The sequence below is a fragment of the Engystomops pustulosus genome, chromosome 8 (genome assembly GCF_040894005.1).
Source record: "Engystomops pustulosus chromosome 8, aEngPut4.maternal, whole genome shotgun sequence".
NCBI classification, from domain to species: Eukaryota; Metazoa; Chordata; class Amphibia; order Anura; family Leptodactylidae; genus Engystomops; species Engystomops pustulosus.
The window spans coordinates 66,195,770-66,218,042 of record NC_092418.1 but is presented as its reverse complement, the minus strand read 5'-3'; the positions used below and the strand labels follow the sequence as shown (position 1 = coordinate 66,218,042).

General features: G+C 42.9%; 2 protein-coding genes across 3 annotated transcripts in view; both read right to left on the bottom strand.

Moving 5' to 3' along the window:
- Positions 1-8,753: 8,753 nt before the first annotated feature.
- The window catches only part of LOC140074555 (gamma-crystallin 1-like), a 37,162-nt gene continuing 23,642 nt past the window's right edge, over positions 8,754-22,273 (bottom strand). The window contains exons 1-3 of one of the 2 annotated variants that reach the window (XM_072119539.1): positions 9,503-9,528; positions 9,180-9,422; positions 8,754-9,029 (exon numbers count right to left, since the gene is read on the bottom strand). In XM_072119539.1, the coding sequence (XP_071975640.1) occupies positions 8,754-9,029; positions 9,180-9,422; positions 9,503-9,511 (528 nt within the window). In that variant the 5' untranslated portion in view covers positions 9,512-9,528. Of the gene's footprint in view, positions 9,030-9,179; positions 9,423-9,502; positions 9,529-22,273 lie in introns of those variants that run through there. The other variant, XM_072119538.1, reaches the window with a different exon arrangement.
- On the bottom strand, positions 17,346-18,162 carry LOC140074554 (gamma-crystallin 1-like). Its single transcript, XM_072119537.1, has 3 exons — positions 18,135-18,162; positions 17,812-18,054; positions 17,346-17,661 (listed from the first exon to the last, which is right to left on the bottom strand). Exons 1-3 carry the CDS (start codon positions 18,141-18,143, stop codon positions 17,386-17,388), a joined length of 528 nt encoding a protein of 175 aa, XP_071975638.1. The 5' UTR covers positions 18,144-18,162; the 3' UTR covers positions 17,346-17,385.

Below are 22,273 nucleotides of genomic sequence, written 5' to 3'. Positions count from 1 at the left end.
TATCTAAGCATGCAATTCTATGATTTGACTTGTATGCAGACACAAAACTTCATGTTCTAGATAACACGTATGACTGATTCTTTATTTGTTGAATAAAAAACTTTACAGTCTGTAATCAATACTTTGGATTGTGTAATTGAGAAGAAAGTTATGTATATGCAGGCACACAGCTTCATGTTCTAGATAACATGTACTGTATGACAAGTGCTTTATTTGTTGAAGTGCTTAATAGACTTGTGTAACAGAGCAACAAATGTCTGACTTGAGTTAGAAGTTTTTTATATATAATTCTACATTTTTAAAAATTTGTTAATTACATAATTCATTAATTCATACATTTAGCTCTATAGGATTTGACTAGTAACAATGCATAACACGAATCTGGAAGTAAAAACTACAGAACAGTTTCAAACAGAGGTATAATCTGGCTGTAGTTTTATATAATTGCAAGAGTGGAGCACCACTGCAATCACTACTCTCTTGTGACTGATTATAGCACTTACCTATCATCTCTTGGTGTAATTATGCTTGTATTGTTGATCATAGCAAATAAGAAGAAAAAGTCATAGAAAAAGTCAACAGTCCAACCTATTAAACCCCTGGAGCTCTGCGCTGTACTAGTACAAAGGCGGCTCTCGCTATTCATGCTCAGCTGCTTACCCAGTTGTGCACCCAGTGAATCACTTGTCGCCATGTCAGATTACTTCTCAAATCATATTGTTCCCGCCTGCCGATCTCTGGGATTGGCCAGTCAAGTCGGACTGGCCAATTGCAGTTATTTGGTGCTGAAAAACCTGGTTTTATCTCATTCATCCTCCATCCAGCGGCTCCATTTTGGTTTGGTATTGCTGGAGAGAGGAGGTGAGTAATACCGTTACACCAAAATAACTATTACACTGTCTAATTCCTATCTGTTCCCTCCTATATCCTGTATATTCCTTGTGTGATCACCTTGCAGGATCACACTTGTACTCCGTCTTTCCCATCTATTTTGTCTGTCTCTTATGAACCCAAATACACCTCAGGTCCCAGGTTTTTTGTGCCAACTTGGAATTAAATTTGATATAGCAGGGATCAGAGCTTTGGACTGTTTTAAGTATTTTTTAATGCTGAGCTATTGAATTTAATTGTAGTTCAGAAAAATCTCTATGCCGCACAGCATATTGCTCAAAACCCCACTTCATTTTAAGCACAGCTCCACAGGTGGATCCCTGTCACTGCAGCCGAGATGGAGAAGTATTGGGGAATAATACTTTTTATGGGGCTTGTAAAAAAGCCATCAATCAGGGATTACTAGAGCACAGACATTCTGTACCACACCCCGATGTTCCGCAAGGCGATGAGAAGAATGCGCATTGAAGCCTTCCATAAGTTTTTGCATTACACCGACAACACACTATTACCTACCCAGAGATGACCACAGATATAATAGTTTTTTTAAGGTCAGGCCATATTAGACCATTTTAGAGTCAAGTTTGCCCAGGCAACTACCCCGCAAAACATATGGCCATAGACGAGTCCCTGGTATAATTTAAATTGAGACTTTAATTCTGCCAGTACCTGCCCAATAAAAGGTCGAGGTATGGCCTGAAGATATATAAGCTGAGCGAAAGTACATAAGGATATACCTACAAATTCAGTGAACGACTCCATTTTAGTGCCCCCAGAATGTCCTGCCTTCTTGATAGTGTGGAATTTGGTGTACAAGGATCAGCTCCTCTACCTGGACAATTTCTATACCAGCACTACACGATTCAAGTGCCTTGCTTCCAGAAATACTGCGGCATGCAGCATTGTATGCAGAAATCAGAGATGTCTCCCTAAGTTGCTGCTTGGGCAAAAAATTAGATCGCACGAGAGCAGGACACTATACTGCAACTCTGTATTGTGTGTTAAGTATAAGGACAAGAGAGAGGTCCTATATTTATAATAATGCATGGGCACACCACCACCCCTGTCCCAATACAAGGTACCAGTACAGAAGCCACCAAACCTGACTGCATACTGGATTATAACAAGTACTTGGGATGGATTGACTCGTCGGACCAGGTGCTTCAGCCATACAACGCGATTCGGAAATCGAGGGTGTGGTACAAGAAGCTGGCCGTGAACATCATTCAGATTGCACTGTATAGTTATTACATCTTATATCAATGTTCAGGCCAGAGGGGAACTTTCCTGGAATTTCAAGAGGTGGTTATAATGTATTTTCTTTTTGGAGACCAGAAAGGGAGAAGTGCCTGCACTTCTGGAAGCAAGGTCAAAGTAGGGCAGCACTTCCCAGGAGAAGTTTCCCAAACTGCCAATGACAGTTGGGAATGACATAAAAAAGGTGCAGGTTGTGGACCATAAAAGGTATTCAAAAAGGATATCATTTAAAACCAGAACTATTTATAAAAGAGTGCTCCAATATCTATCACACATCCCTGGACATTTAGATGTAGATTTTACCCTGATGTACTATGCACAGCTTATACATCATGCTGTACCTTCACTCCAAAGCCCTACCATGTGCCCATGGGCACAATATGATATAATGGATATTTTTTTTACAATCCACAATCCATTTTGCATGGGTCCACCAATGGAGTCCACTTGTAAGGTTAAAATGCTAACTATACCTCTAGATTAATTCGTGGAGGGCAGTAGTTTAAAAAAATAGCATCAGTTCTTAGGGTTTTCTACTGTACTGGTCCCTATTGGCATCTACAAATGCTTCATGATGCCAAATAGAAAAAAATATATGTAAAGTGTCTGTGCTCCAATTGCCAGTTATAGGTAGTCCCTGGGTTACATACAAGATAGGTTTAGTGGGTTTGTTCTTAAGGTGAATTTGTATGTAAATCGGAACTGTATATTTTATCTTTGTAACCCCAGCCAATTTTTTTTTGGTCGCTGTGACAATTGGATTTTAAATCTTTTGGGTTGTCATCAGAACTAGGCCTAACAATAAAGCTTAATTGCAGACACCTTTAAAAACTACTATAGCTGTTTATTGTAGCCTAAGGCTAAATTACAGTAAATTACCAACATCCAGAGCTCTGCTTGTAGCTAGGGGTCGTGTATTCCCTTTTGAGCCCTGTCGTGTCTCCATCCTGAAGATTATTGCCACAAATGGGATAATGCCATACCCATAAAAAGCTGCATAATAATTTTTAGTGAGATCCAAGAAGAGCAATAGTTCTCAGCACTATCCACACATATACAGACTGTCCTTATGGTCAAAGATCTGGTGGAGATATGGTCAAAGAGGCAATAATAATCGCTCCAGAAGGTTCCAGCGGCAGTGCTCAGCCAGAAAAGTATAGTCCGTGTAAGCATATAGTCATAAGAAAGAAGCGACACTCACCGACGTGTACAGGCGGTCCCCTACTTAAGAACACTCGACTTACATACGACCCCTAGTTACAAACGGACCTCTGGATATTGGTAATTTATTGTACTTTCGCCCCAGGCTACAATAAACAGCTATAACAGTTATCAAATGTGTCTGTAATGAAACTTTAGTGTTAATATTGATTCTTATGACGACCCAACATTTTTAAAATCCAATTGTCACAGAGACCAAAAAAGATCTTTCTGGGATTACAAAAAAAAATATACAGTTCCGACTTACATACAAATTCAACTTAAGAACAAACCTACAGACCCTATCTTGTATGTAACCCGGGGACTGCCTGTAGATGCTTTATTTCACTAAGGTGCAGTACAGGGATAGAGCGGGGCCTGGTTGATTTGCACCAAATAGCACATTCTCATGCTGTTGACATCAATAGAATGATTTTTGGGGTGTTCGTCTCCAGTGGCGTGAGTTGGGCTGAATACATTTGTCACTATAATGGCATATTTGAGAAAACAATGCAATTTTTACTCTGCACCATTTACTTTGTATTAAATTTGACAGCATCCTAAGGATTAAAATGCTCTTGCAATCTTAGATACATTCTTTGAGGGGTGTTCTTTCCAAAATAGGATCACTTCTTGGGGATTTCTATGCTGTATTCTGTACTGGTACCTCAGGGGCAACCTAACACCAATCTAGTGAAAACGGAGCTCCAAAACTAAATTTCGTTCCTTTCCTCCTGAGACCTGCCATGTGCTTCACCTGTAGTTTATTGCCTCATATGTGGTATTGCCCTAACCGGGATAACCCGAAAAATGATGTTTGCCACCAGTGGCATGATTTGGGCAAAATACATTTGTCACTACAATGGCATATTTGATCAATTAAAATGCAATTTTTCTCTGCACCATTCAATTTGTATTATATTTTGACCAGAATGTTGTGGGTTAAAATGCTCAAAACAACCCCAGATAAAATCTTTGAGGTGTGCAGTTTCCAAAATGATTTCACTTCTCGGTGGTTTCTATTGCCATGGTACGCCTAGGGCTCTGCTAACACAACACGGGACTCCAAATCCAAACTTGTGAAAACAAAGCTCAAAAATAAAAATTTTACTCCTTCCCTTCTCAGCCCTGCTGTTTGCCAAGCCTGTCAACTATTGCCATGTGTGGGGTATTACCATACTCGAGACAACCTGCAGAATGATACTTGGGGTGTTTTCTAAAGTGGAATACATATATTTAGCACTAAAATGACATATTTGAGAAAAAAATGCAATTTGTACCTTGCACCATTTGTTTGTATTTCATTTTGACCAGCATTTTGGGGTTAAAATGCTCACCACAAGCCCAGATAAATTCTTTCAGGGTGGAGTTTACAAAATGTTGTCACTCAGGGGTTTCTCTTGTACTGATTTTTATAGTTTGAGATATTAGGTTCATAAAATGGTGTTACTGGTGGTGGTTTAAAGTACAGGAGCTTTTATAGGGCACTTACAATTTAAATTGGTCACCAAATTGTCTATAGAAAATGTAAGAACTTGCTACTAAAGCTATTAAGTTTAAAACATCCATAAAAAATGGAAATTTAAAACAAATTAAGGAAAAAAAAAGAAGACAAATGGCAAACATTTTTAACAAAAAATGTTGTATGACTTTTTGTCTAAAAAGTAGAACATTTTAAACTTTGAAAATTGTAATTTTTTTACCTGTCACCAAGGACCTCATTTTCACTAAAGACAGGTTGCAGAAGCTTATTACAACTGCAGTGCTAATCTGCCTTACTGCCTTTACTGAGCATTTGCATTACATTATAAATGTGTGTTATAACTTACTCTTGCAACACGACAAAATCCTGGGGTAGTCACAGAGGCTGGACTTTGGCTTGCATGCCTTTACATGTGGCTTGTCTGTGTTATTCACTCCTCAGATATTAGCCCCCACCTTTGTGCTCCTGTACAGCTCCACCTCCTGCTCCTTCTCAGAGGTCACAGCCTGGTGACATGATATCAGTGGGGGAGGGACAAGCTGTACAGGAGCACAAAGATGGAGGCAGCCTGCAGCACAGACAAGTCAGATGTTGTTTTTTGAAATGCATCCAAACCAAAGCCCAGCCCCTGTGACTACCCCAGGATTTGGTCAGGATACAAGAGTAAGTTATAACACACAATTATATTGTAATGCAAATGCTTAGAAAAGGCAGAGAGGCATTTTTGCACTGCAGGTGTCATGGGCTTTTACAATCTGCTTTTAGTGACATTGAGGTCCCTGGTGACAGGTTCCCTTTAAGGGGTTACATTATACAGTTTTTATCAAGAGGAAGGCAAAAAAACTCTGCAATCCATATGCCAATTGGCCCAAAGTAGAGAAAATTTCCTTCCCAACCTCCTAATATGGCGTTCAGAATAAGTCCCTTATTTTCCAGAAACGCATTCAGGCTCCTCTTGAACATGTTTAAATTATCAGCCATTGGGTAACATCTTGTGGCAGAGAGTTCCACAGTCTCCTCACTTGCACAGTAGAGAATTTATGGTATGATACAACCTCTTCTCTAGGTATAGAGGATGCTCGCTTGTCCTGACCACAGACCTAAATATAAAGAGATTTTTGAATGGATCTCTGTACTGCCCTTTCAGATATTAATGTTGTCAAGTTTCCTATCCAATGATACCTCCAAGTCTTTTTCTCAATCAATTTTCCAAGACATTTACAACAAAATTTTAATTTGCATTTCCTCGACCCAAGTACATTACATTTATTTACCTAATAATTTATATACCATTTGTCAGCCCAGGCCTCCAGTTTTAACAAATCCCTCTATTATATTATACTATCCTCCTCTGTATTAATTACTTTACATAGCTTAGTATCTTCTGCAAAAATGTAAACTTTAAGCCCTCTATGAGGTCATTAATAAAAATATAAATAAAAAAGTAGCCCCAATAATGACAGCTCTGGCACAAAGTCAATTACTAACCCAAATACAAATATTTTTACCCAGAAGTTCCAGTCTAGTACGAACTTCCTTATAAAAATTAATCAGTTTAGTCATCAGACAGGACCGATCCCTAATCAAACCGTACTGATGCTGGGCTATAAAGTTATGTACAGTGAGATACTCCAGGATGGCATCTCTAACAATCGATGATTTTGTCATATTCTGACGCTAAGAACTTTTTTATACTTTGGTGTACGGAGCTGTGTGTGGAACAATTTTTTTTACAAATTTTGATGCTGTTTTTAATGCTATCATTTGTAAGTCTGCACAACCTTTTAATCACTTTTTATTGATTTTTTAAATATTTTTGAAAATGGCAAAAAAGTGCCATTTTAAGATTTCGGATGTGGCAATATCTAATGTGCTTATTTTTGCTGTTTATTTATATCAGTTCTAGCAAAAGACTTACAATATGCTGCAAAGACTAACCGGCTATGGAGAGGGCTTAGCCCATGAGCCCTTTCCATGCAATGGGACTCGACATGCGCCGTACTATCACGTTGCACGTCGGTGAGGGGTTAAGTCCATTCCACGCCGCACATTTAATAAAGAATTTGCAATATATCTGATAATATTATTTACCATCAAATTTTCTAGGTAATGACAGTTAAGATGGTCATGTTTAATAGAATCCTTTCTTCCACAAATTATTCTGAAGGGGGCCCACACATTCAGTTTTTAGGTTTTTACTATTTATATATTTGTAATATAATTTGAGATTATTTTTACTTACCTTCACAATCTATACTCTCTATAATCCTGTTGCATCACTACCCATTGCTTTATCAAATTAAATGCTTTATCTTTCTAATTTATTCCTCGTCTAGTTAACCACATAGGTTGTGACAGGTAATTGTCTTTTGCTATTGGCAAAAATTGTCTGCCTTTGTAGGACCTAATGGTTTCTATCTCAGGGTAGTTAAAGATCCCCATGACTGATCAGTGGTTCATCTGCATCTCTATCATCTCTATTATTCCTTTGGCTCCTATTAAATTAACCAATGTCTTTGGTCTTCCTGTATTCTTGATTCCATTCAAACTTTGCTTGTTACCCCATCCCCCTCTAAATAAGCCTTCCCCTACTGTTTTATCCTTATCTCTGTCTTCTCTATCTGTATACAGGCAGTCCCCGGGTTACATACAAGATAGGGACTGTAGGTTTGTACTTAAGTTGAATTTGTATGTAAGTCGAAACTGTATATTTTATCATTGTAGTTCCCGACAATTTTTTTTTTTTGCCCCAGTGACAATTGGAGTTTCAAATTTTTTTGCTGTAATAGGACCAAGAATTATCAATAAAGCTTCATTGCAGACAATTTTAAGCTGATTATTGCAATCTGGGACTATTTTAAAGCATCCAGAGAGCTTCACCAGAGGTCACAGAGGGCAGAGGGGTCCGTCTGTAACTATGGGTTGTCTGTAAGTCGGGTGTCCTTAAGTAGGGGACCGCCTGTAGTCACCCCCTTTCCCGACAACCTAGAGTTAAAGCTCCTCCAGCGCATTAACCATCTTCTACCCCAGCATAGCCGTACCCTCTCCATTTAGGTAAAGGTTATCCATAGCAAAGAGCCTGTAGCTGACAGAGAAGTTGACCCAAACCATTTCTTCCTGCACCATTTTCTAAACCATTTAATTAACTCCTGTTGTCTTTTTACTTGTGCTTGCAGTACTGTTAGTACAAGCATAATGGACACATTTTTTAGATGTTATAGTTAATATATATTCAAAAACAATTATATAGTGACATGTGGACCATGCTAGATAAATTAAGACTATAATTGCAGACAAAAACAAAATAAAAAAACAACTGATTAAAAATAGTAACACTTAATACTAAATAAAATAATATAAAATAAATATAAAATTATCATGTTAAAAATAGTGTACGTCAGTATAAATTTTACATTTTCATGTAAATTCTTTTTTAACAGATATCAAATCTGACTTTAACCATTTGGAGGAAAACACAACAACATCACTATCATAACTTTTTAGTTGTGATAGAAAAGACACTAGAGGAATACAATTATATGGGAACGCAGAGTAGATAATACCTATTTAAGAGTTTGCAGTCAATACAAACATTATAAGTGAAAGGGGTATCCCTACACTATCTAATGCAATACTGAATTTTAGGAGCTAAATTACAAGTATTTTTGCCAAATATTATTTACTATACAAATATTGTAGTTAAAATTAAATATTAATAATTGACTGACACATCATCTGTCAGGATAAGAGCACTACAAGTTCTTTTCTCTTATTTCAATTTGTTATTTGCTAGACACTTCAAAACTCTGTAGCGTTATACAGAATCAGCGTTTTTTAGTACAAGTTTATAGCATAAAAAAACACAAACATTTTAAATAAAATTTTTGTTTATTACATTTTCAATATATTGAAATATAATTTTTTAATATAGATGCTGAACTCTCTTAAAAGATCCAATTCTTGGGTTAGAAGCTCCCCAGTCGCTGTATCTCCTGTACTCTCCAGGTCTCAGGTAATACTGACGTCCCCTGTAGTTGGGCTCCTCATAGAACATCCAGTATCCATCATGCACATGGCAGGAGTGAATGTCATGGTAGCGGAATTGCTCATAGACATGTGGACAATCTTCAGTGAACTCCATCATCTGACCTTTATAGTCTTCTCTCTCGTACACCCTCAGACTGAATGGTCCACGATGCTGTGTTTCAAGTTAATAATTGTATTTGAGAATTAGTCACTAAGTTTAACATTGCTTTTTATCTTTTGTCTTCTTAAAATGATAAGAGATAAAATGCAACTTTTCAATAAAAATTACAGTCAAATATATAATGATTATTAAAAGACTCACCTGTGGGGTTACACGGCAGGACCGAATGGAGTCATTGTATCCCATCCATTTCTGGAAGTCAGGATATTCTCCTCTCCTCAGGAAGTATTGGTGTCCTCTGTAATTTGAATGTTCATAAAGGATCCAGTTTCCATTCTCTACTCGGATGGAATTGCACCGATTGAAGTATGAAGACAGATCAGTGGAGTCAGAGTTGCACTCATAAGAGCGACCCTGGAAGTTTCTGTCTTCGTAAAACACAATCTGTGGATAGAAAACATTTAATAGTATATCTTACAATACTGCACTTTAACCTACAACCTAAAGTACTATTATCGGCCTACCTTAACCATATTGACCAGAGATGTACTACAGGCATAGTGAATGATGCCAGAATTGGAGCCTTTTATATACCTCAAGCTGCTGATGTCTGCATACAATAGAACTATGCTGACCACCTCTTAGCCTATACAAAATGTGCTGGTGTTTTGTCTTCTTTTCTACATGTGCCTCATTTTCATTCACCTTTTCTCTTCTTTTATGTTATCTAAGCATGCAATTCTATGATTTGACTTGTATGCAGACACAAAACTTCATGTTCTAGATAACACGTATGACTGATTCTTTATTTGTTGAATAAAAAACTTTACAGTCTGTAATCAATACTTTGGATTGTGTAATTGAGAAGAAAGTTATGTATATTCAGGCACACAGCTTCATGTTCTAGATAACATGTACTGTATGACAAGTGCTTTATTTGTTGAAGTGCTTAATAGACTTGTGTAACTGAGAGCAACAAATGTCTGACTTGAGTTAGAAGTTTTTTTATATATAATTCTACATTTTTAAAAAATTGTTAATTACTAGAGATGAGCGAGCACTAAAATGCTCGGGTACTCGTTATTCGAGACGAACTTTTCCCGATGCTCGAGTGCTCGTCTCGAATAACGAGCCCCATTGAAGTCAATGGGAGACTCGAGCATTTTTCAAGGGGACCAAGGCTCTGCACAGGGAAGCTTGGCCAAACACCTGGGAACCTCAGAAAAGGATGGAAACACCACGGAAATGGACAGGAAACAGCAGGGGCAGCATGCATGGATGCCTCTGAGGCTGCTTAATCGCACCATTATGCCAAAATTATGGGCAACAGCATGGCCATGACAGAGTGACCGAATGAGGCTAGATAGCATCTAAAACATGCAATAATTGACCCTGACACTATAGGGGACGGCATGCAGAGGCAGCGGCAGCAGTGGCAGGCTAGAGAGTCTCATGGCGACATACCCTAAATGGACTCAGGTTTCACCAAAGGAGGTGAAATGATTTCCTATGTGAACAAAATGTTGACGGTATATTTAGTCGATAACACAGCATGGTGGCGGCAAAGTGACCAAGTTCCATAACGTATCTGGTGAAACACCCGAAAAATGAGCCTGACACAGCTCTTTTGATAAGGGGACGACATGTGGAGGCAGCCATGGAGACGACTTCCATGATTAAGAGCGACAATATGGGGCATTCATATTGTGCTGCTATGATTGCAACTTCAGGTCTCCAGCATGGCGGCGACAGATGGGCCGAGTTCCACTATGTATCTGGTGAAACACCTGAAAATTCTGCCTGACACAGTTCGTTTGATAAGGGGATGATGTGCTGCATATCCTCTCGTGCTCCAGCGTCTGGGGTATAGAGAGTTGAAATGAGACATTGTTGGACGCTGTGGAGGATCGTGGAGGCAAAATGGACAGGAAACAGCAGGGGCAGCATGCATGGATGCCTCTGAGGCTGCCTAATCTTGGGATGGAGCTGGCGGTCCACTGCCAGGTGAGATTTCGCCTGTCCAAGCCCCTGTCTCTCGGCTCCTCCCCACCCAAAATGGGCCTGGGGGCCAGAAGCGTTTACTTTGAAAAAATTATAATTTTCAAAGCAGGCCGGGTCGTTTGAATATTTCACCTAGGAATAATGGAATAGCATAGTGGTTCTATTTTTAATTGTTTTTACGGAAATGGTTCCATGATTAAGAGCGACAGTATGGGGCATCCATATTGCGCTGCTATGATTGCAACTTCAGGTCTCCAGCATGGCGGCGACAGATGGGCCGCGTTCCACTATGTATCTGGTGAAACACCTGAAAATTCTGCCTGACACAGCTCGTTTGATAAGGGGACGATGTATGGAGGCAGTGAACTAGTAGTAGATTAAAGGTGCTGCAGTTAAAACTATGTTAGTTGGATCTTGAGATGGAGCTGGCGCTCCGCTGCCAGGCGAGCTTTCGCCAATCCAAGCCCCTGTCTCTAGGCTACTCCCCAAACAGCACTTCTAAGAACCTTTTGTATAAGATCAAGTGTAGTAGCGTTCTTATAAGTTTAGGATATGGCGGGTGAGGGGAATGTAAACAGATGCGCAAGAAGCGCTGAAATAATATTGGTAAATGATAAAAGTTTGCCAGTATATTTTGTGGATTACACAGCAGGGTGGCAACAAAGTTAACAAGTTTGATGTGGAAGCCATGAAAACAACCCAAAATTCTGCCCGACACAGCTCGTTTGATAAGGGGACGATGTATGGAGGCAGTGAACTAGTAGTAGATTAAAGTTGCTGCAGTTAAAACTATGTTAGTTGGATCTTGAGATGGAGCTGGAGCTCTGCTGCCAGGCGAGCTTTCGCCAATCCAAGCCCCTGTCTCTAGGCTACTCCCCAAACAGCACTTCTAAGAACCTTTTGTATAAGATCAAGTGTAGTAGCGTTCTTATAAGTTTAGGATATGGCGGGTGAGGGGAATGTAAACAGATGCGCAAGAAGCGCTGAAATAATATTGGTAAATGATAAAAGTTTGCCAGTATATTTTGTGGATTACACAGCAGGGTGGCGACAAAGTTAACAAGTTTGATAATAATAAGTTTGATGTGGAATCCATGAAAACAACCCAAAATTCTGCCTGACACAGTTCGTTTGATAAGAAGACCATGTATGGAGGCAGCTATATGGACGGCTTTTGGAGGCAGCTATGGCGATGACGTGTGGAGGTAGCAATGGAGACAACGTGTGGAGCCAGCTAAAAAGACGACATGTGGAGGCTGCTATGGAGACAATTTAATTTGGATAGTGCCTGTATGTGGCAGTCCCAAAAAGTTTTCAAACCAGAGGAGCAGGTAGGTGGTCCTCCAGAACAATTAAATAAATTGAGTGCCTGTATGTGGCAGTCCAAAAAAGTTTTCAAACCAGAGGAGCAGGTAGGTGGTCCTCCAGAAAAATTAAATAGATTTAGTGCCTGTATGTGGCACTCCCAAAAATTGCTTAAAACAGAGGACCGGGTAGGTGGCCCTCCAGAATAATTAAATACATAGAGTACTATAGCTAGAGCCAGTTGGCCCTGGCATAAAATAGCCAGTTTCCTATGCTTTAGTGTACAAAGAGGAGGAGAAGGAGGACAATGAGGAGGAGGAGTGCATACATTATTCAGGTTGAGCTTCTTTCACCTGTTGGAGAATGAAAATCCGGAGAAATCCAGGCTTTATTCATCTTGATAAGCGTCAGCCTGTCAGCGCTGTCAGTCGACAGGCGTGTACGCTTATCGGTGATGATGCCACCAGCTGCACTGAAAACCCGCTCGGACAACACGCTAGCGGCAGGGCAGGCAAGAACCTCCAAGGCGTACAGCGCCAGTTCGTGCCACATGTACAGCTTTGAAACCCAGTAGTTGTAGGGAGCTGTGTGATCATTTAGGACGATGGTATGGTCAGCTACGTACTCCCTCACCATCTTTCTGTAAAGATCAGCCCTACTCTGCCGAGACTGGGGACAGGTGACAGTGTCTTGCTGGGGTGACATAAAACTGGCAAAGGCCTTGTAAAGCGTACCCCTGCCAGTGCTGGACAAGCTGCCTGCACGCCTACTCTCCCTCGCTACTTGTCCCGCAGAAGTACGCCCTCTGCCGCTAGCGCTGTCAGAAGGGAAATACTGTTTCAGCTTGTGCACCAGGGCCTGCTGGTATTCATGCATTCTCACACTCCTTTCCTCTCCAGGGATGAGAGTGGAAAGATTTTGCTTGTACCGTGGGTCCAGGAGAGTGAATACCCAGTAATCGGTGCTGGAATAAATTCTTTGAACGCAAGGGTCACGGGATAGGCAGCCTAGCATGAAATCTGCCATATGCGCCAGAGTCCCAACGCGCAAGAATTCACTCCCCTCACTGGCCTGACTGCCCATTTCCTCCTCCTCCAACTCCTCCAACTCCTCTTCTTCTGCCCATACACGCTGAACAGTGAAGGACTGAACAATGGTCCCCTCTTCTATCTCGCCAACATTCTCCTCCTCTTCCTCCTCATCCTCCTCCACCTCCTCCGATATGCGCTGAGAAACAGACCTAAGGGTGCTTTGGCTATCAACAAGGGAATCTTCTTCCCCCGTCTCTTGTGACGAGCACAAAGCTTCCGAGTTCATGCTGACCAGAGAGTTTTTCAACAGGCCAAGCAGCGGGATGGTGAGGCTGATGATGGCGGCATCGCCACTGACCATCTGTGTTGACTCCTCAAAGTTAGTCATCACCTGACAGATATCAGACATCCAAGTCCACTCCTCATTGTAGACTTGAGGAAGCTGACTGACCTGACTACCAGTTCTGGTGGAAGTTGACATCTGGCAGTCTACAATCGCTCTGCGCTGCTGGTAAACTCTGGATAACATGGTTAATGTTGAATTCCACCTCGTGGGCACGTCGCACAACAGTCGGTGAGCGGGCAGTTGGAGGCGGCGCTGCGCTGCCCTGAGAGTGGCAGCATCTGTGCTGGACTTCCTGAAATGCGCACAGATGCGGCGCACCTTTGTCAGCAAATCAGACAGATTGGGGTGTGTCTTGAGGAAACGCTGAACTATGAGATTTAACACATGGGCCAGGCATGGCACATGTGTCAGTCTGCCGAGTTGCAGAGCCGCCACCAGGTTACGGCCGTTGTCACACACAACCATGCCTGGCTTCAGGTTCAGTGGTGCCAGCCACAGATCAGTATGCGCCGTGATGCCCTGTAATAGCTCTTGGGCGGTGTGCCTTTTATCGCCTAGGCTCAGCAGTTTGAGCACCACCTGCTGTCGCTTAGCAATGGCACTGCTGCTGTGCCTAGAGCTACCGACTGATGGCGCCATGCACACGGATGGTAATGCGGAGGAGGAGGAGGTGGAGGAGGGGTGGGAGGAGGAGGAGGCATAGTAGGCCTTTGAGACCTGGACCGAGGTAGGCCCCGCAATCCTCGGCGTTGGCAGTATATGAGCAGCCCCAGGGTCAGACTCGGTCCCAGCCTCCACCAAGTTAACCCAATGTGCCGTCAGCGACATATAGTGGCTCTGCCCGGCAGCACTCGTCCACGTGTCCGTGGTCAGGTGGACCTTGTCAGAAAGGGCGTTGGTCAGGGCACGGATGATGTTCTCTGACACGTGCTTGTGCAGGGCTGGGACGGCACATCGGGAAAAGTAGTGGCGGCTGGGGACCGAATACCGAGGGGCGGCCGCCGCCATGAGGTTTCGAAAGGCCTCGGTCTCTACCAGCCTATAGGGCAGCAACTCCAGGCTAAGCAACTTGGAGATGTGGACGTTGAGGGCTTGGGCGTGTGGATGGGTTGCGCTATACTTCCTTTTGCGCTCCAGCGTCTGGGGTATGGAGAGCTGAACGCTGGTGGATGCTGTGGAGGATCGTGGAGGCGAAGATGGGGTTTTCGCACGGGAGGTGTTTGGGCCGTGGTCCTGGGCAGGGGGCTGACTAGCAGATGACACAGGGGAAGGAGCAGTGGTGTGCCCGGCCGGAGGTGAATGGGCTTGGTGCCATTGAGTGGGGTGTTTAGCATTCATATGCCTGCGCATACTGGTGGTAGTTAAGCTAGTAGTGGTGGAACCCCTGCTGATCCTGGTTTGGCAAAGGTTGCACACCACAGTCCGTCGGTCATCCGGTGTTTCCTTAAAGAACCTCCAGACTTCTGAAAATCTAGCCCTCGCCACGGGAGCTTGACTACGGGCAACATTTGGCGCTGATGCACCAGCTCTGGCCCTGCCTCTCCGTCTGGCCCCACCACTGCCTCTTCCAACGTGTTCTGGTATAGGACTCGCCTCCGTCTCAGAAGCACTGTGTTCATCCGGCCTATCAACCCAGCTTGGGTCTGTCACCTCATCATCCTCCGATCACTCAGTCTGCTCCCCCCTCGGACTTCCTGCCCTGACAACAACTTCACCACTGTCTGACAACCGTGTCTCCTCATCGTCCGACACCTCTTTACACACTTCTTCCATTACGTCAATAATGTCATCATCACCCACAGACTGCGACTGGTGGAAAACCTGGGCATCGGAAAATTGCTCAGCAGCAACCGGACAAGTGGTTTGTGACTGTGGGAAGGGTCCAGAAAACAGTTCCTCAGAGTATGCCGGTTCAAATGCCAAATTTTGCTGGGAGGGGGCAGACTGGGGGGAAGGAGGCTGAGGTGGAGGAGCCGGAGGAGTGCTGAGGTGGAGGAGCCGGAGAAGTGCTGATTTCGGTGACATGGGTGGACTGCTTGGAAGACTGACTGGTGGACAAATGGCTAGAAGCATTGTCCGCAATCCACGACATCACCTCTTCGCACTGTTCTGGCCTAAACAGTGCTCTACCACGAGTCCCAGTAACTTGAGACATGATGAACCTAGTGAGTGTAGCTCTGCGGCGTTCCCCTGCTCCCTCATCAGCAGGTGGTGTCTCACCCCGCCCAGGACCACAGCCTCTGACCCCTGCAGTAGTTGGACGCCCACGTCCACGCCCTCCTTCCTCTACCCCTAGCCCTCGGGTTAAACATTTTCCAAATTAAAGTGTAAACTTTTAATTTTTTTTTATTTTTATTTTTTTTTTAACAAAACGATGCTTTCCTATTGCTATGGCTAGTTTCTAACCTACACTGACAGCACACAACTGGATTTTGTGCTGTGCCTGATGAGTTTGAGCTATAAAATGAAATAAAGGTAAAAAAAATAAATAAATCAGCAGACTCTGCCTAATTCTAATCAAACCCCTAATAAATTGTCCCACTACGGTGTTTGAGGTGGATATGTGTGTCACTAAAAGCTAAACACAACGGTCACAGGTCTCCCAGCAAATTCCTCACAATATGGTACTAGCTGCACTACTAATGCAAGCAAGCCCAGCCACAAGCAAACAAAAAAAAGGAAAATATAACGCTATTGTAGGCCTAAGTAAGCCGTTGGGGTTCTCCTATGGCTATTTTGTAGCCAACACTGAAAGCACACTGCTTTGCAAGATGAGTTTGAGCTATAAAATGAAATAAAGGTAAAAAAAATAAAAAAATCAACAGACTCTGCCTAATTCTAATCAAACCCCTAATAAATTGTCCCACTTTGGTGTTTGAGGTGGATATGTGTGTCACTTAGAGCTAAACACAACGGTAGCAAGTCCCCCTGCAAATTCCTCACAATATGGTACTAGCTGCACTACTAATGCCAGCAAGCCCAGCCACAAGCAAATAAAAAAAAAATGTATAACGTTATTGTAGCCCTAAGAAGGGCTGTTGGTTTCTTGTAGAATCACTCCTGCCTAACACTATTCTAATAGAACAGCCTAACGCTTTCCCTGACCAGCAGCAGCTCTCTCCCTAGCGGCATCCAGACACAGAATGATCCGAGCAGCGCCGGGCAGGGGCTAGTCTATTCCAGGGTCACCTGATCTGGCCAGCCAACCACTGCTATCGACGTGTAAGGGTACCACGTCATGCTGGGTGGAGTGCAGAATCTCCTGGCTTGTGATTGGCTCTGTTTCTGGCCGCCAAAAAGCAAAACGGCGGGAGATGCCATTTTCTCGAGCGGGCGAAGTATTCGTCCGAGCAACAAGCAGTTTCGAGTACGCTAATGCTCGAACGAGCATCAAGCTCGGACGAGTATGTTCGCTCATCTCTAGTTGTGATAGAAAAGACACTAGAGGAATACAATTATATGGGAACGCCGAGTTGATAATAGCTATTTAAGAGTTTGCAGTCAATACAAACATTATAAGTGAAAGGGGTATCCCTACACTATCTAATGCAATACTGAATTTTAGGAGCTAAAGTATAAGTATTTTCCCCAAATATTATTTACTATACAAATATTGTAGTTCAAATTAAATATTAAATTATCATTTGTAGTAAGCATTTAAAAATATTAGGCTATGAAAACACAAACATTTTGAATAATATTTTTAATATTGAAATATAATTTTTTAATATAGATGCTGAACTCTCTTAAAAGATCCAATTCTTGGGTTAGAAGCTCCCCAGTCGCTGTATCTCCTGTACTCTCCAGGTCTCAGGTAATACTGACGTCCCCTGTAGTTGGGCTCCTCATAGAACATCCAGTAGCCATCATGCACATGGCAGGAGTGAATGTCATGGTAGCGGAATTGCTCATAGACATGAGGACAATCTTCAGTGAACTCCATCATCTGACCTTTATAGTCTTCTCTCTCGTACACCCTCAGACTGAATGGTCCACGATGCTGTGTTTCAAGTTAATAATTGTATTTGAGAATTAGTCACTAAGTTTAACATTGCTTTTTATCTTTTGTCTTCTTAAAATGATAAGAGTTAAAATGCAACTTTTCAATAAAAATTACAGTCAAATATATAATGATTATTAAAAGACTCACCTGTGGGGTTACACGGCAGGACCGAATGGAGTCATTGTATCCCATCCATTTCTGGAAGTCAGGATATTCTCCTCTCCTCAGGAAGTATTGGTGTCCTCTGTAATTTGAATGTTCATAAAGGATCCAATTTCCATTCTCTACTCGGATGGAATTGCACCGATTGAAGTATGAAGACAGATCAGTGGAGTCAGAGTTGCACTCATAAGAGCGACCCTGGAAGTTTCTGTTTTCGTAAAACACAATCTGTGGATAGAAAACATTTAATAGTATATCTTACAATACTGCACTATAACCTACAACCTAAAGTACTATTATCGGCCTACCTTAACCATATTGACCAGAGATGTACTACAGGCTTAGTGAATGATGCCAGAATTGGAGCCTTTTATATACCTCAAGCTGCTGATGTCTGCATACAATAGAACTATGCTGACCATCTCTTAGCCTATACAAAATGTGCTGGTGTTTTGTCTTCTTTTCTACATGTGCCTCATTTTCATTCACCTTTTCTCTTTTTTTTGTTATCTAAGCATGCAATTCTATGATTTGACTTGTATGCAGACACAAAACTTCATGTTCTAGATAACACGTATGACTGATTCTTTATTTGTTGAATAAAAAACTTTAAAGACTGTAATCGATACTTTGGATTGTGTAATTGAGAAGAAAGTTATGTATATGCAGGCACACAGCGTTGTGTTCTAGATAACATGTACTGTATGACAAGTGCTTTATTTGTTGAAGTGCTTAATAGACTTGTATAACTGAGAACAACAAATGTCTGACTTGAGTTAAAAGTTTTTTATATATAATTCTACATTTTTAAAAATTTGTTAATAACATCATTCATTAATTCATACATTTAGCTCTATGGGATTTGACTAGTAACAATGCATAACATGCATTTGGAAATAAAAACTACAGAACAGATTAAAACAGAGGTATAATCTGGCTGTAGTTTTATATAATTGCAAGAGTGGAGCACCACTGCAATCACTACTCTCTTGTGACTGATTATAGCACTTACCTATCATCTCTTGGTGTAATTATGCTTGTATTGCAGATTTTAGCAAATAAGAAGAAAAAGTCATAGAAAAAGTCAACAGTAGAGATGAGCGAGCACTAAAATGCTCGTCTCGAATAACTAGCCCCATTGAAGTCAATGGGAGACTCGAACATTTTTCAAGGGGACCAAAACTCTGCACAGGGAAGCTTGGCCAAACACCTGGAAACCTCAGAAAAGGATGGAAACACCACGGAAATGGACAGGAAACAGCAGGGGCAGCATGCATGGATGCCTCTGAGGCTGGTTAAACACACCATTATGCCAAAATTATGGGCAACAGCATGGCAATGACAGAGTGACCGAATGAGGCTAGATAGCATCTAAAACATGCAATAATTGACCCTGACACTATAGGGGACGGCATGCAGAGGCAGCGGCACAGGGGCAGGCTAGAGAGTGTCATGGCTACATACCCTAAATGGACTCAGGCTTCACCAAAGGAGGTGAGCAAGAAGCGCTGAAATGATCGCTTTAGGCGATAAAAGGCACACCGCCCAAGAGCTACTACAGGGCATCACGGCGCAGACTGATCTGTGGCTGGCACCGCTGAACCTGAAGCCAGGCATGGTTGTGTGTGACAACGGCCGTAACCTGGTGGCGGCTCTGCAACTCGGCATGCCTGGCCCATGTTTTAAATCTCATAGTTCAGCGTTTCCTCAAGACATACCCCAATCTGTCTGATTTGCTCACGAAGGTGCGCCGCATCTGTGCGCATTTCAGGAAGTCCAGCACAGATGCTGCCACTCTCAGGGCAGCGCAGCGCCGCCTCCAACTGCCCGCTCACCGACTGTTGTGCGATGTGCCCACGAGGTGGAATTCAACATTAACCATGTTATCCAGAGTTTACCAGCAGCGCAGAGCGATTGTAGACTGCCAGATGTCAACTTCCACCAGAACTGGTGGTCAGGTCAGTCAGCTACCTCAAGTCTACAATGAGGAGTGGACGTGGATGTCTGATATCTGTCTGGTGCTGAGTAACTTCGAGGAGTCAACACAGATGGTCAGTGGCGATGCCGCCATCATCAGCCTCACCATCCCGCTGCTTGGCATGTTGAAAAACTCTCTGGTCAGCATGAACTCGGAAGCTTTGCGCTCGTCACAAGAGATGGGGGAAGAAGATTCCCTTGTTGATAGCCAAAGCACCCTTAGGTCTGTTTCTCAGCGCATATCGGAGGAGGTGGTGGAGGATGAGGAGGAAGAGGAGGAGAATGTTGGCGAGACACAAGAGGGGACCATTGTTCAGTCCTTCACTGTTCAGCGTGTATGGGCAGAAGAAGAAGAGTTGGAGGAGTTGGAGGAGGAGGAAATGGACAGTCAGGCCAGTGAGAGGAGTGAATTCTTGCGCGTTGGGACTCTGGCGCATATGGCAGATTTCATGCTAAGCTGCCTATCCCGTGACCCTCGCGTTCAAAGAATTTATTCCAGCACGGATTACTGGGTATTCACTCTCCTGGACCCACGGTACAAGCAAAATCTTTCCACTCTCATCCCTGGAGAGGAAAGGAGTGTGAGAATGCATGAATACCAGCAGGCCCTGGTGCACAAGCTGAAACAGTATTTCCCTTCTGACAGCGCTAGCGGCAGAGGGCGTACTTCTGCGGGACAAGTAGCGAGTGAGAGTAGGCGACCAGGCAGCTTGTCCAGCACTGGCAGGGGTACGCTTTACAAGGCCTTTGCCAGTTTTATGTCACCCCAGCAAGACACTGTCACCTGTCCCCAGTCTCGGCAGAGTAGGGCTGATCTTTACAGAAAGATGGTGAGGGAGTACGTAGCTGACCATACCATCGTCCTAAATGATCACACAGCTCCCTACAACTACTGGGTTTCAAAGCTGGACATGTGGCACGAACTGGCGCTGTACGCCTTGGAGGTTCTTGCCTGCCCTGCTGCTAGCGTGTTGTCCGAGCGGGTTTTCAGTGCAGCTGGTGGCATCATCATCGATACACGCCTGTCGACTGACAGCGCTGACAGGCTGACGCTTATCAAGATGAATAAAGCCTGGATTTCTCCGCATTTCCATTCTCCACCAGGTGAAAGAAGCTGAACCTGAATAATATATGCACTCCTCCTCCTCATTGTCCTCCTTCTCCTCCTCTTTGTACACTAAAGCAGAGGAAACTGGCTATTTTTTTGCCAGGGCCAACTGGCTCTGGCTATAGTACTCTATGTATTTAATTTTTCTGGAGGGCCACCTACCCTGTCCTCTGTTTTAAACAATTTTTGGGAGTGCCACATACAGGCACTCAATCTATGTAATTTTTCTGGAGGACCAGCTACCTGCTCCTCTGGTTTGAAAACTTTTTTGGACTGCCACATACAGGCACTCAATTTATTTAATCTTTTTGGAAAACCAGCATCCTGCTCCTCTGGTTTGAAAACTTTTTTGGACTGCCACATACAGGCACTCAATCTATGTAATTTTTCTGGAGGACCAGCTACCTGCTCCTCTGGTTTGAAAACTTTTTTGGACTGCCACCTACAGGCACTATCCAAATTAAATTGTCTCCATAGCAGCCTCCACACGTCGTCTTTTTAGCTGCCTTCACACGTTGTCTCCATTGCTACCTCCACTCGTCATCGCCATAGCTGCCTCCAAAAGTAGTCCATATAGCTGCCTCCATACATGGTCCCCTTATCAAACGAGCTGTGTCAGGCAGAATTTTGGATTGTTTTCATGGCTTCCATGTTAACTTTGTCGCCACCCTGCTGTGTAATCCACAAAATATACTGGCAAACGTTTATCATTTACCAATATTATTTCAGCGCTTCTTGCGCATCTGTTTACATTCCCCTCACCCGCCAGAACCCAAACTTATAAGAACGCTACTACACTTGATCTTATACAAAAGGTTCTTAGAAGTGCTGTTTGGGGAGTAGCCTAGAGACAGGGGCTTGGATTGGCGAAAGCTCGCCTGGCAGCGGAGCGCCAGCTCCATCCCAAGATCCAACTAACATAGTTTTAACTGCAGCACCTTTAATCTACTACTAGTTCACTGCCTCCATACATGGTCCCCTTATCAAACGAGCTGTGTCAGGCAGAATTTTGGGTTGTTTTCATGGCTTCTACATCAAACTTGTTAACTTTGTCGCCACCCTGCTGTGTAATCCACAAAATATACTGGCAAAATTTTATCATTTACCAATATTATTTCAGCGCTTCTTGCGCATCTGTTTACATTCCCCTCACCCGCCATATCCTAAACTTATAAGAACGCTACTACACTTGATCTTATACAAAAGGTTCTTAAAAGTGCTGTTTGGGGAGTAGCCTAGAGACAGGGGCTTGGATTGGCGAAAGCTCGCCTGGCAGCGGAGCGCCAGCTCCATCCCAAGATCCAACTAACTTAGTTTTAACTGCAGCACCTTTAATCTACTACTAGTTCACTGTCTCCATAC